Source organism: Gymnodraco acuticeps, unplaced genomic scaffold (assembly GCF_902827175.1).
Source record: "Gymnodraco acuticeps unplaced genomic scaffold, fGymAcu1.1, whole genome shotgun sequence".
In the NCBI taxonomy this organism is placed as follows: domain Eukaryota; kingdom Metazoa; phylum Chordata; class Actinopteri; order Perciformes; family Bathydraconidae; genus Gymnodraco; species Gymnodraco acuticeps.
Genome location: NW_022990334.1, coordinates 298,774 through 313,886, shown reverse-complemented (window position 1 = coordinate 313,886; position 15,113 = coordinate 298,774). Strand labels below are relative to the sequence as shown.

Here is a 15,113-nt window from a genome sequence, read left to right as displayed (position 1 = left end):
ATATTATCTTTGACACCAAATTGTTCTGTGAGATGGAATGCTTTGTGTCTTTACTTACATAACACTAATATGTTTTAGTTCTGTCAATTGAAGTTACTTTCTCATTGTATCCTTTTTTTGGCAGTTTGAACCCAACTAAACCATCACTGCTAACGGTCAGACAGAAGCAGAATCACGGTTTAAAGCTTTGAAAACAAAACAACAAAATAGTTAAGTAGTACTGATAATAGTAACAGTTTAAAAACAATGCATTGCCTAAATACCAGCAAGGGGAAAACACGTTGAAAACACGTTGTGGACCTGGTAGTCCCAAAGTGCTCACAGTGCAGGTAGTACTCACTGACCTACTGCAGTTTGTGCACTTCAGGTGCTGCCGGTCACCTTCCCTCACGCGTCAGCCTGTTTACACCTGGAATCATGTGGGTTTACAGCCAGTTTTGCTGGTTTGCTCTCAGCTGTTGCCAGTCTCTGCTGTGCAAATCCATGCAAAGCTCTCTGTTTCTCAACATCTCAGCCAAAAGAAGTCTTTTTCTTTATTCCAAGCTTTGATGAACACTTGAAAGAGTCTGTAAGGCACAAAACAGCTGCTGTTTGTTTCTCCCCCATTGTTGCTGACGTGTTATGCTCTCCAGGCATCTTAACATTAAGCTTCTTTGACATTGCTGCTTGTCTCGCTGTTTTCGGGTGGATGACTTCACAATTTCAATACTCGAAACAATTAAAGAAATTGCACAGTATCCATCTGCAAGCCGCCAGATGTTGTGAACAGCTACACGTGTTTTAGATTGTACTCATTTGGGGAAACATAAAAAGTTGTATGTGCTTTTTTTCTGGCTTTATGGACTTTTTATTATCAATCTTCAGAGTAAGAGCTACATATATTGTCAAACTGAACACTAGGTGGCACCATTTCGACTTTATTGGCTCTTGATGTAAAAGACTGTCCACTCAAGATGAAAATAATCACTATAGGTATTAAATTAAATGTGTGTAATTATTAGAAGTAAGTAGATGCTGTTAATTGTGTCATCCCACATGTTTTCTGTACACGTTCTCCATGTTTTTGCAAAAATAAAGGCTTATTTCCATACTATATCCCACGCTTGTGTCATTTTTCATTGTAATGTATGCGCATCTCCTGGCCACATTACCCGCCTCAGGTACGGTGTCCCAATTGCATCCCATAACACACACTGCTATTCATCTAACACGACGACAGCTCGTGCACCGCATCACTCCCCTCCTATCTCCACTCCTGCATCCACACACTGCCAGCTCTCATCACTACTATCACACTGGAGAGGAGATCTAGGGGCAGGTTTACGCTGTGTGACGCGCGCTTTTGGAGAGGGAGCGCGCACTTGTATTCATCTGTGCAGCGAGGTGAGAGTCAGTGGCGTCAGTGAAGAGGGACTCAAGTTATCAGAGCACATTTCTGAGCGGCGGGACACAAACAAATCATGAGGATCCTGGAGCAGCAGCTTCTTCTCCTCAGTGCAAACCCGGGATGCTCGTGTAACTTTTAATGTATTGAAGTTTCGTGCTTTCTGTCTTATTTCTATTCGCGTTTAAGTGCCTGCCATGGCTGCTCCATCAGTGCACAGTGCGCTCTTTCTGTGCGCCTTCCTCCAGCTGTTCCCCCTGCCCGGAGGACAGGTGCCGAGCTGCCAGGAGGTGCGCACCGTGTTCCAGTCTCTGCATCCGAGCTCCAAATGGGTCCCAGAAACGCCGGTGTCCGGTAACTATCAACTTTAAGCTTTGACACGTAGCTTTATAGCTTTTACGCACACAAATTGGATGCACCATTACAGTTATCCAGCCACTACAGTTCAAGGCTTCATCAGAGAGCCCACACACACTCTCCATCCCTCTGGCTCAACAACCTGCTCTGTAAAAAAAAATAAAAAAATCTAACGGCCAGTTAAGTATCTTGTAAAAAAAAAAAAGGAAAATGGAGCAGGTTGAGTTATATAAGTCTCTGGTTAACTGTTTAATAACAAGCTTAGAGAATCGATCAATCCAAAAGTGGAGCCACTGATTTTTGGAAATTGGAAGCAGATTTCTTGCAGGTGTTTTTTTTTTTGTGGGCTTGAATCTCCTGCTAAGTTTGAAACAGGTGATTAAGTCATTTGTAAGCTGTCACAAAGTATTAGAGGTGTGATTTGAATTGTAACCAACAATGGAAGCAAAACCTGCATTTATCCAAAGGGGTAATTATGTTCCCAGGAGCTCCAATGTCAGTGACTCTGCCCTTTAGAGGAAAGAACAAGACAAGTGACTTGACTTTTTAAAAACTGAGCTAATGGTGAATTCATTGAGGTGTTTGCAGGATAGATGAATCCCCCCGATTACATTTAGCAGAACACAGCGTGTGTGTGTGCACTGCTGGAGCCTGTTGCATGTTTCTGATCCAGGATGCAAATGAGGATGTCTGTCATGTGGCTGAATCACAGCCAGATGCAAATGCTGAATGGGTGTTAAGAGTGTCATGTCAGCATGGGGAAAGTGCTCCAGGTGATCGGGTTTCTCTCCATTCGCAGCATGCACCTGATTCTCCGGAGAGATGTTTACCAAATATAATGCAAAATGTTCACAGGAGAGTGTAATGAATCACACAACTGATTCAAGTCAAACAGCAGGGAAATCTGTACTTTGAAGCACATTTTGTCACGCCAGCCTGTATTAATCTATCTCTGGGTGCATGCAGCTCCAACCTGCTGAGCCCTTACATCTCTCCGTGCATACATCTGTAATCATACACTCTACACCTCCTTGGCCATCAAGCATTTTATCAGCCAGAGGAATATTTAGGAATATTTTCAGAGCGGCCCAGCTTTGCATCTTCCCTGAGCCCTGCGCGCCAGGCGTCTCGGGAAACATTACCTCCTCCAGTGGAAATCAATCCAGCAGTCAGCCAAAGGACAATTCATCCTGGCCTGTTAAGAGGTAGTTTGGTTTACACATCCCCGCGACGCCCACGGCTACTCTGCTGCAGATTAATTGCTGGTTTTATGAAGTCAGCTGCTAGTGCGGTGCCTTAGCAAAGTGACTGATGGTAGTGGATTCAGACATGTGCAGTAAAAAGATTTCCAGATGAATGTACAACATGGATTAAAAAAACCTAAGGCTTCTTTTTAAACATCATTTTATGTTATTTAGTTGTATCTTGAAATCATTTGATGTTTACTCATCTTATGAAAGGCTCATGATCATGATTAAATACATGTTTAGTACATTCAGTTTTCATTCATTTGTAATTGTTGGTCTCAGCAGTGGTGGAAAGCAAGTACATTTATTGTACATACAACTTTGAGGTAGTTGTACATGTTTCCCTTTTCACTTCATATATATGTTTTAGGTCATATTTGGTTCATAGGTGAGATTTTAAATGCATGATTTTTACTTGACGTTTTATAACAGTTTGTCCATAAGAAGTCTAATAGGGTGTTTTACCAAAATGGATACATTTGGATAAACTGTTTAACAAATTAAATGTGAAATATATCCTTTTTAGATAAGATAATGTCACTGTGCAATTACATGTCTTTGGAGCAAGCATGCAGATGCTTAGCCGAGGATAAAAACTATAAAGTATAATGCTATGATACAAAATATAAGATATAAAATAGATCAATATAAATTAATATGCACACAATTAAATATTTGGCTCGGTAAAAATGTGTTATGTTCATTTCTCTATTTGATCTTTATTAAGTGAAATTGTGAAAAAAAAGATGGGAAACAGCTCCATACATTTTTAAAAACTGGATTTTCATGTCACAAGAAAAAGGAAAAATTGTTGAATTAACATATGATGCAGTGCAACAACGAGGAAGTAAATCCAATATATACAAAACACACAGGTTACTATAAGATTCCCAATTGGGCTGATATGTGTATACAAACTATAATATAAGGTTTTAAAGGTCCCCTATTATACTCTTTTTCAACAATATATTATAGGTCTCTTTAAATGCTAATGAGCTGCTGCTGGCCACGCCCCTCTGAGAGATGATTGACACAATGGTGCTCTAGGACGAGATTCAGGTGATAAGGTGGACGGGTGATACCTTGGTTGGTTATTGGCTAATGGTTGCACAACCAAAAACTGATCAGCTCCATTTCAGACAGATTTTTATAAACATGGATCAGGACAAAAAGAGAGACAGGGGGAACACAGATTTATGTGACCTTTAACATGTCCCGTGTAACACGTTTGACAAAGTGTTTTATGGGTAGGTACTTTTTACTTTATTCTTAGGATCCACATAAAAGACAGTTTACACCATATTCCTGACCATCTACAATAAAAACAAAAAACTAATTAAATAAGAGAAAGTCTCACATTCATAATGTTACACCAACAGTACATGATCAAATCGAAAGCCAGACATAAAAGATGTACAAAAAAGCGTTTGTTACTGCACAATGCTAACTCTGCGCTGTTAAACAATACAAGCAACATCAATATAATCAACCTTAGATATTCATTGATGGATGTAGAATCACGTACTCGTACAAGTGTAGTACTTTAACATCGAAGGAAATGTTTCTTACATGACGAATGAAATAATCGGAATATTCAACAATTCCTGATCTCCTGAAGACAAAAAGGGACACCACTCTGAGAGCATCTGTAGAGAAATATAACAGAATATGACGAAAAATACAAGTGATTGAGAAACAGTTTGCAACGATTAAAGTGTACATTGTAATTTTTTATAAACACATCCGAAAGTCACACTTTTGGCAAGGTCTGCAGGGAGGAGCGCGTTGCCACAAAAAGCATTTTATCCTGTAAAATATTAAAGTCCCCTCACGATTCAATATTTGTTCAACAATGAGGCCTGAACGCAGAGAGAAGAAGCAACCTTGTAAAATGTCATGTTGATTGAATAATGTTTGATAAGCTGCGGTTAGAAATGTGTGTCTTATTGCAACTCATTTTTAGTGGTCCAGTTTAATCAAAGTGTGATGTTGTTTACATTATATGGATAGAAAATAAACAAAGAATAAAGAAAATTCTGACTAGATAAACATCATTTGATTTGTATTTTCTGTTTTCTTAGTCTGTTTATCACCCTGCGGGACCCTTTTAGGTTTCTCTTGTGACTGTGTGGGGGCCCAAACCCCTATGTTGGGAACCACTGCATTAAAACAATACGAATGTTTTTCAGTGCAGTAACAGTTGCATTACCAAACGTTACATCATCAACAATGATCACATTCACTGCATTGATAATATATTCCGTTTTATATGGATCTCTGTGTAAATCCACATGGAAGAAACTGTTGCAAAATGTTGCATTATTCTGAAAAACATGTGAAGTTTAAAATATAGTATTTTAGTTTTCCTTCAAATAAATAGACTCATATTAAACTTCCCATGTTTTCAAACTGTCATTTAATCCAGTGATGACATTGAAATCCTAGACTAAATTTAAGCAATGCATAAAGATTTAAAAAGTAATATGAGAGTTGGCGCTAAGCTAGGTAGAATTTCCTTAAATCCCAGCTCTTCTTATTCTCCTTTCCTAATGAGCTTTTTGGCTTTACATTTCACAAAAGCATCAAATATGCAGCCGCTTCCTTCTCATACATTCAGTACATTCTTTGGGTCCAATTTTGTGGTCATCCATAAAACATCTGTGTCATTAATTATTGCAGAATACGTTGAAGAGGTTTGCTATAATAGTTCTGAACTTTGTGCTTGCTCGAAAATTTGCAATTGAATGCGGTAACTGTGCGGCCCTAATGTAACACTAGTTCTTCATTGAGGCATGAGGCTGATGAAAGATTGCTGAAGTTAAATGTTGAGGATGGCTTGCTGTGATTCTACTGAGAGAAGTGTCACTTACTCTATGTGTGTGTGTGTATGTGTGTGTGTGTGTGTGTGTGTGTGTGTGTATGTGTGTGTGTGTGTGTGTGTGTGTGGGTGTGTGTGGCCTAGCATTACTATACTTGTGGGGACCTAAATTTGTTTACATAGTCACGTGTGGGGACTCGCCTCCCTTATGGGGACAAATTGGAGGTACCCATGAGGGGAATCATTAATTTTAGGGTGAAGACTTGGTTAGGTTTAGGGTAAGGTTAAGGGTAAGGGTTAGGGTTAGGCATGTGTTGGTTATGGTTAAGGTTAGGATAAGTCTCCAGGAAATGCATGTAAGTCAATGTAATGTCCCCTGAAGTGATGTATACATGGTGTGTGTGTGTGTGCGTGTGTGTGTGTGTGTGTTTATTGATAATATGATGTATCATGTGTGGGAGGTGTCTGATTCAGAGAGATGTCCGCAGAGCTAATGCTGCATGTAGTGCCAAGAGGGTATAAACCACCAAAACACAAAAAGCTTAAGTTGTTCTTTCCGCCCTCGTGATTTTTAAAAGAAGTGAGAAACAGCACTACAGTGGAGATATGAAAAACACAAACAGTGCTGTAGGAGTACCACTCATGCCTTTGTTGTGGCTGTGGCTGTGGGTGGTTGTAGTGTCTGAAGGTGAAATGGAGGCTGGGTGTCAGTTCGCTCCACCGCGTAGTCATATATGTGCAGAGAGAGAGAGAGAGAGGCACTTACCCCGGGACATGAGTGTGAAAGCAGCTCCATCAGTGTTCGCCGGTGTTTGGGAGCGGAGGACGTGGAGGATCTCTGACAGCAGCAGATTCATGAGAGGAGCGCCTGATTCTCACTAAATGGAAGAGTAGGACATGTTTGCTGGAGGCTGGGCTGACAGCTGTCACTCATCAAGACACCAAAAACAGTGATTGTACAAAGGAGTCTGAGCTGAAGAAATTATGGTCTCATGTTGTTTGATTGTAGAAGCCAGAAATATGTGCAGGAGATGTTGACGTTCTCAGGATTTATCTGCAGGGTCCAAGGGCGTCACTGTGTGTTGAAACTTCACCAACTTTAAAGAGCCTGTGACAGCCTCCCAACAACTGTTGTGCAATGAAATATTGGGCTACTAGTCATCTCGAACCGTCAGTTTAAAAAGGAAGGTGCAATACCGTTCCGATAAATATCAATAATTTCGAACATCGCGGGGAAATTCCACGCTTCACTGTGCGGAGAGAGAGCCAAACACGGACAAAGTAGAGGTTTCTCAATACTCAAATTTCCCCTCCTCGACTCCTATCCTCGACTCCCCTCCTCGAGACTTGGGCCCTTTCTCATTTCATCAAATCCCCCTCCTCGACTCCTCGACTCCTCGGTCCTCCGGTAGTGACCCGGAAATGAATTTCAGCGCGCCATTTTGAAGGACATCTCATTTCTCTAAATGCACTTCAAGGACCGAGGATCGAGCGGCTCTCTGGAGGAGCTATAACCGAGGATACACTGATGGGTCCTCCACGGTCCTCCACGGCTCCTTCGTGGATGCATTTCCGGGAACAGAGATGTTTCAAAGAGTCGTGACGCACGGCCGGACTTATCTCAGCCAATGACAGCTCTGCATGCATCCCCTGGATATTATTTTAGAAACTGCTTTCATCGCGACGCGATGTTTACAGAGAGAACAGCTGTGAGGTCTGTGCAGAAAGCAGAGCAGTGCGTATAATATATATCACTCAGTATAACAGGCCTCTACAAAGAGTCGATATTTTTCTAAAACCATTTAGTGCTTCACATAATAAAATACACAACGGCTGTAGCCTGTTTTAGGAACTGTATGTGCGTGTGTGTGGTACAGTGTGTGCGTAGATGCAGCGGACAGACAGGTCTCAGTTGATTTGGTGTCCTCTGCTTACTTTTAATATTGTAAATAAAACTTTTGGCCCGTAATTTATATTCCTCATTTCAGCGACCAGAGAGGGGAGAGGGGGAGGGGATATATCCAGTCTCTGATAGTGTTATGTTATTATGAGAGTGCTCTGTTTGATTCTGAAATTGTATATATTTATATAAATATATACATATATATATATATGTGTGCGTGTGTGTGTGTCCGCATCTGTAGCCTGTTATTGTCTCATTATACCGCACTGTGAATGAATCAAAGTAAATATATAAGTCGTCATGAACACATCTGTCCATCAGACAGAGGGCTGCTGTGCCTCCTGTCATCATTAATGGACGTCTCTTTAAAATGACCGCTCAGAGGAGAGGAGTTCTCATTTCTCTAACCGCCTGCTGCTTCCCCTCCTCTCTCCTCGGTTCCCCTCCTCGGCTCCTCCGCTCGCATCTCCTGTGGGCGGGACTAAGTATCGAGGATAGGAGTCGAGGAGGGGAGTTAGAGAAATGAGAAAGGGCCTTGGTGCCGCCCACAGGAGATGCGAGCGGAGGAGAGAGGAGGGGAACCGAGGAGAGAGGAGGGGAAGCAGCAGGCGGTTAGAGAAATGAGAACTCCTCTCCTCTGAGCGGTCATTTTAAAGAGACGTCCATTAATGATGACAGGAGGCACAGCAGCCCTCTGTCTGATGGACAGATGTGTTCATGACCACTTATATATTTACTTTCAATTCATTCACAGTGCGGTATAATGAGACAATAACAGGCTACAGATGCGGACATATACACACACATATAATTATATAAATATATACAATTTCAGAATCAAACAAGTATGAGAGCACTCTCATCATAACGTAACACAATCAGAGACTGGATATACCCCCCCCCCCCTCCACCCCTCTCTCTGGTCGCTGAAATGGGGAATTGAAATTACGGGCCAAAAGTTGTACAAGTATTAAAAGTAAGCATAGGACACCAAACCAACTGAGACCCGTCTGTCCGACACACCTACACACTGTACCACACACTCCTACACACTGTACCACACACACCTACTGCTCCTAAAGCATAATCAGGCTACAGCCGTTGTGTATTTTATTATGTGAAGCACTAAATGGTCTTAGAAACATATCGACTCTTTGTTTGTAGATATCTACTAAACTACAGCATACAAATACGGAAAGTAATGTAGGCCTGTTATACTGAGTGATATATATTTTACACACTGCTCTGCTTTCTGCACGGACCTCACAGCTGTTCTCACTGTAAACATCGCGTTGCGATGAAAGCAGTTACTAATATAATATCCAAGGGATGCATGCAGAGCTGTCATTGGCTGAGATATAAGTCCCTTCTCACTGCGGTTAAATGGATTCCTTGCGTCCCTCACTTGCGTCGTTTCCCTGTGACTAGTCCCTCCTACCAGGGAAGCATGGAGAGACGCAAGGAAACCACGAGAAGCAGGGAAATGAGTTTTAAGAGCAAAGCGTCACTGAAGCGACGTCCGTTTGTGATGACGCTGCACAGCTGATCGTCTGACAGCAGCTCTGTCCCCGTCATTTTCACACACCCCCCCGCCTCTGTTAGTACACATTTACTGACACAAACATTTGTATCATCTGTTGTAGACCCCAATAAATAAAATCAAATAAGAACTAATTCTCAAAAAAGATAAACGCCATTCTTAAAATGTATAAACGAACAATAGTTTGATTAATATTGATTAGAGTGCACAATAGAAATAAAATAATTGAGAGAAGAAAAAGAGATATGTTATCTATCAAAACCCAGTTAGATTAACATTCATTGGATTGCACACTTTGTTTGTTTGTTTGGATATGTAGCACATTAACATTTTAATAGCACTTAAAGGTGGGGTAGGTAAGTTTCAGAAACCGGCTCGAGATACACTTTTTGTTATATTCCATGGAATGCTCTTAACATCCCGATAGCAATGAATATCTTAAGTGCTTTGACAAAAAATCCATTAAAAAATGTCATCTGTGGAAGCCGTAATACTGTAAAAGGTACAACCAATCCGTTTAGCCCAAGCCCCCAGGAAGTGCGCCGGACTCAGATGAAAATATTCGTGCTGGCCAAACGGCGGTACTACACTTCCGTTTGGTTGCCAGGCCCGGAAACACTTTTTCCCATTGACTAACATGGGGAAAGAGTGGTCTTAAACTCGTTGGATAATTTTTTTTTTAAACTAAATAAACTACCCAGTATGAACACTTGTATAGTCCTTATTAAAAACATTCGTTCCTCAAGTTGTAAAAATGTGCTAATAACGTTATTCTGAGAGTTATTTCCCTCTGCATTATGAACGCGCATCTAACCCACGGGACCGCGCCGCCCGGCACGTTCATGTTACGTGTCCCGACCAATCAGAGCACACTGTGCTCACAGGGAGGGTGGGGGCTGGAGCTATTGGAGCTACAAGGAGCCGTTAAAGGCAGAGTGAAATTCAGTGAATACACGTAGTTTACAGAGATGCTGTATGAGAAACCAATGTGAGTTGCGTTTATCTTTACCCATGGATGCACAATAAGAACGGATCCATATCGTCTTACTGCCATCCCACGGAGCTGTAATAATGGATATATTGCACATGTTTGCTGTAATTCATTATCATACTACATGGGCTGTATGATTAAATCTTGTACCGTAAATGTTGTATTAAATAAAGTTAATATTACCGACATTATTAACGTCCCTGTAGCTTCGTATTGCACTAAGAAGCTTATTGCACTGTATATAAATATATATAAATAATATGTATATATATATATATATATATATATATATATACAGTGCAATAATTATTTCATGCTAAATGAAGCTCTGTTGGATATCACTAGATCCTGTTACAGCGTAATATAAGTACATAACGATTGATGTGTACATTAGCATCATTACTAGCTAGCTGCTAACTGCCGCCTCGTTCATATCAAATCCATGATAACAACAATCCATTACCATGCTGTCATGAACGCGCGGTGCTGTTACGTGTACGCAAATTGACGTGCTTGATGTGAACGAGCATTTTGGTGAAAGTTGCGCATGCTCTATGAGTGCACATACGGGTACTTCTCAGGCATGCTGGGTAATCTGTGACGTTTCACTCTCTCAAAAGTTGGGCAATTGTATCATCATGCGCTAATGAGCAGCTCTCATAGGAATGAATGAGGCCCCGCCTCCCACGCTGTATCCAGTTCTTATTATACATCCATGGTTTAGCCGGGCCGGCTAAACGGATTGGATTGCCGCCCTGTCTGTCAGCCTTCCATCTCGTGCACGCACAAATGTATCTCGTGCCCTCATTGGGCGTGCATTGCAGCAGTACTTCAATAGAGGCTTCTCAATACTCAAATTTCCCCTCCTCGACTCCCCTCCTCGGTTCCCCTCCTCGAGACTTAGACCCGCCCACAGGAGATGCGAGCGGAGGACCGAGGAGGGGAACCGATGAGAGAGGAGGGGAAGCAGCAGATGTTTAAAGAAATGAGAACTCCTCTCCTCTGAGCGGTCATATTAAAGCGACGTCCGTTCATTATTACGTGGCAACAGCTGCATCAGCTGTCGAGTGTTTTGTCATAGCGCTGTATTTTATAATCTCTGTTAGATCAGCTGAACATTGTTCCCCCACATATTTACTTTGAATTAATTGAGAGTGCGGTATACCGTATAATGAGACAATAACAGGCACAGATGCGGACACACACACACAAATATATTTATATAAATATATACAATTTAAAGTATGAGAGCTCAGCACTCTCATAATAACGTAACACAATCAGAGACTGGATATATCCCCCCCCCCTCTCTTTGGTAGCTGAAATGGGGAATTGAAATTATGGGCCAAAAGTTGTATTTACAAGTATTAACTTGTAATAATAATAAGCCACTTACAATTTTCCGTGAGATCAGGGAGCAGATATAAGATGGAAGTTTCCCTAACATACAAAGCCATGTTAGGGAAACTTCGATCTTATATCTGCTCCCTGATCTCACGGAGAATTGTAAGTGGCTACTGCCTGAGATCGCATGATGTGGTTTTATTAAATGTGCCAACTGCTAGGACTGTCTTAGGGAAGACAGCTTTTAGATGCGCAGCTCCTCTGTCTTGGAATAGTCTGCAAATTAAATGGAAACTGAACAATCTGGTGCCACTAAATGTTTTTAAAGCTCGGTTGGATGCTACTCAATCGGAAGCTATTGGTACCTGTTTATGTGGATAATTATGTAAATGATGCTGTATGATGTCCTTTTGTTGTTCTATTTATGTTTTTATGTTTCATGTGGAACTACTTGAGCAGGTCTCCCTTGAAAAAGAGATCAATGATCTATAAAGATTTGAAATTAAATTAAATTAAAAGTAAGCAGAGGACACCAAACCAACTGAGACCCGTCTGTCCGCCGCATCTACGCACTGTACAACACACACCTACATACTGTACCACACACACACATACACACTGCCTACAACACACACTTACAGCTCCTAAAGCATAATCAGGCTACAGCCGTTGTGTATTTTATTATGTGACGCACTAAATGGTCTTAGAAAAATATCGACTCTTTGTACTACAACAAATAAAGAGAGTAATGTAGGCCTGTTATACTGAGTGATATTGTACACTGCTCTGCTTTCTGCACGGACCTCACAGCTGTTCTCACTGTAAACATCGCAACGCGATGAAAGCAGTTTCTAAAATAATATCCAGAGGATGCATGCAGAGCTGTCATTGGCTGAGATAAGTCCGGCCGTGTACGCCTCCACCGTTCCCGGAAATGCATCCGCGGAGGAGCCGTGGAGGAACCATCAGTGTATCCTCGGTTATAGCTCCTCCAGAGAGCCTCCTCGACGCTCGTTCCTCGGTGTGCATTTAGAGAAATGAGACGTCCTTCAAAATGGCGCGCTGAAATGCATTTCCGGGTCACTACCGGAGGACCGAGGACCGAGGGGTCGAGGAGGGGACATTTGAGTATTGAGAAGCCTCTAATGACTCGCCAGCAACAGGCGGCCACTTTCACCAGTCTGCTGACGTCATGTGCGCGTTCATGTGTGTTGGAGGAGGTGCTCTGTAAGGAAGTCTGAAGGAAGGGGCGGATTCTTTTCGGCTGTGTACTTTCAAATTTTAGTGCACTCGAGCCGTTGTCAGTACCAGATATGTTCGGGCTACCAGATATGTTCGGGTGTATTTCCGTCGCATCCGTCATCCGTCATATCCGTCATATACTCACCTCCCTCTGCTCCCAGCGCTCTGCTGCCACACACCGGCCGTCTGCGGAACTGCAGCCGGAGGAACTCGGGACAGCTTGTTATGTGTGGGGTGCTATGGTGGGGTCCCATGTACTTGTGCACATAAATAATGTTTCTAATTATTTACAATTAAAAAATATATATATATTCTGCGTTACTTTAGCCAACACTTTTATAAGGCCACTAGATTAGATAATTACGAAATGTGTAGATAGAATACATATATTTCAGGTTGTTATTTTGTCATTATGTTTAATGTTTTATTTACCTTTTAGTATTTTTATATAGAATCTGAACTTTGGAGAGGAGTTGGGAGACACACGACACATCAAATCACATCTACAGATCAAGGCGAAGCGAATGGAAGTACTCCCATACTCTATATACTAGCGTGAAAATGTTTGTGAAAACGTGTGCAAAGTCTCCGAAAATCCTAAAAATAAGCTCATATTTGAATTCCCCATAAAAAACACATCATTCAGTAAAAAAAGGCCCCACTGATCATCTACTCTCTGAGACGATTCCAGGGATGTCTGGCTTGAGTTTCGACCACCAGGGAAAGTGGACAAAAGTGCCCGAGATCAGCCTCTTAATTTACCCAGGGCCTAGTGCTTAGTTTTGGGCATGAAAATTCAGGAAACTCCCCTGAGTATTTTATTAAATATCTGAAATTTGGAGAGGAGTTGGGGGACACACGACACATCAAATCACATCTACAGATCAAGACGAAGCTAGTGGAAGTACTCCTAGCGTGTGAAAATGTTTGTGAAAAACGTGTGCAAAGTCTCCGAAAACGGAGCAGTGGCTGTGATGCTTGCTTTGCGGCTAGCGGTTAGTTGTTATTGTTTGAAGTTGTTGCTATGGAAACAACATGACGGAGAAAAAGTATAATCTTCTACATATAATAACGGACAAAGTAAAGAATGAAGTGTCGGCTATGTTTAAATGTTCGGAATTTGACCGTGATGGCCCTCTTGAGTTGCCGTAAAATATGACGAATATGACGGATGACGGATGCGACGGAAATACACCCGAACATATCTGGTAGCCCGAACATATCTGGTACTGACACCGGTTTCTGAAACTTACCTACCCCACCTTTAATGACTGACTGAATGGAAATGACAATAAATGAAAATGTAAAACGAAAAAAGTGATCATGAAAATGTTTCCAAAAAATGAATAAAATGATTTTTGACCACTTTGTTGTTCAGATAGGCTATATCACATATTTGTAACTAAATGATACATTAATTGAAACAAAACACGGTATAAACTGAGGAGTGACTCCCGTGAGGTTCATGTATTTTCTTCACTCTGCTCTCATGTCAAGAACATAGACTGTATATATAAATGGACGTACGGTCCGTGACGTCACCCATAGGATTCTGCAGAGTTGCCGTGAAGCCCTTAGTAGGCGGAGTCGGCCACTAACGGCTCGACGGTGTCGTCAGAGTCTAACTCCCGCCTTCTCCCGCCTTCTCCAAATAAGGGCAAAGAGGCGGGACAGGGCGGGACCTGCTGCCAACGAGCGTGACGTTCGAGTCCTAGCTCAGGCTAAGAAGCTAAGCTAACATGCTCTCAGTATCAATCGAATGTAAAACATGATTGATGAAAGTAGTAAATCGGTCAGATTTGACCCGAAGACAACAGGAGGGTTAATGCCATATTCACTTAGTAACGCATTAACAACTTTTACAAATATTTCTATATAGTCTGTGTTGGTAAATGTCATCTAGGTTGCACATTTCCTGCTGAAATACATGCATACCAAGTCACTGCGTGGCACTTTGGTTTTGATAAAACAGTGTAGTTCCACTATATAAACATTACATTCATAATCAAACGAGACAATCTGCAAGATAATTAGCTATTTGGTATTATTCTTAATGCTTGTCATTCACACGTTAATAAAATAAAATAAGTACCGATACATAGCAGAATAATTGTGGCGGTGTTCAGCTTAATAAGCCTTGCTCAACATCATTTATTTAGCTAATACTACAGCGGGCTGCAGGCGAACCAAGTCTGCGTTACGATGCATTCCTTGATCTCCAGTTATAACGCCGGACTCCGCCGCTGGCCGAAGCTAACGGAGCCCCAGGGTGCTAGCTACGGCCGCC

The 15,113-nt window shown here is 41.7% G+C and overlaps 1 protein-coding gene across 1 annotated transcript in view; it reads left to right on the top strand.

The window, feature by feature from the left end:
* Positions 1-515: 515 nt before the first annotated feature.
* gpc3 (glypican 3) overlaps positions 516-15,113 on the top strand; it is a 192,350-nt gene continuing 177,752 nt past the window's right edge. Inside the window, 1 exon segment of the mRNA XM_034223265.1 lies at positions 516-1,738. Within this exon segment, the coding sequence (XP_034079156.1) occupies positions 1,582-1,738 (157 nt within the window). The 5' untranslated portion in view covers positions 516-1,581.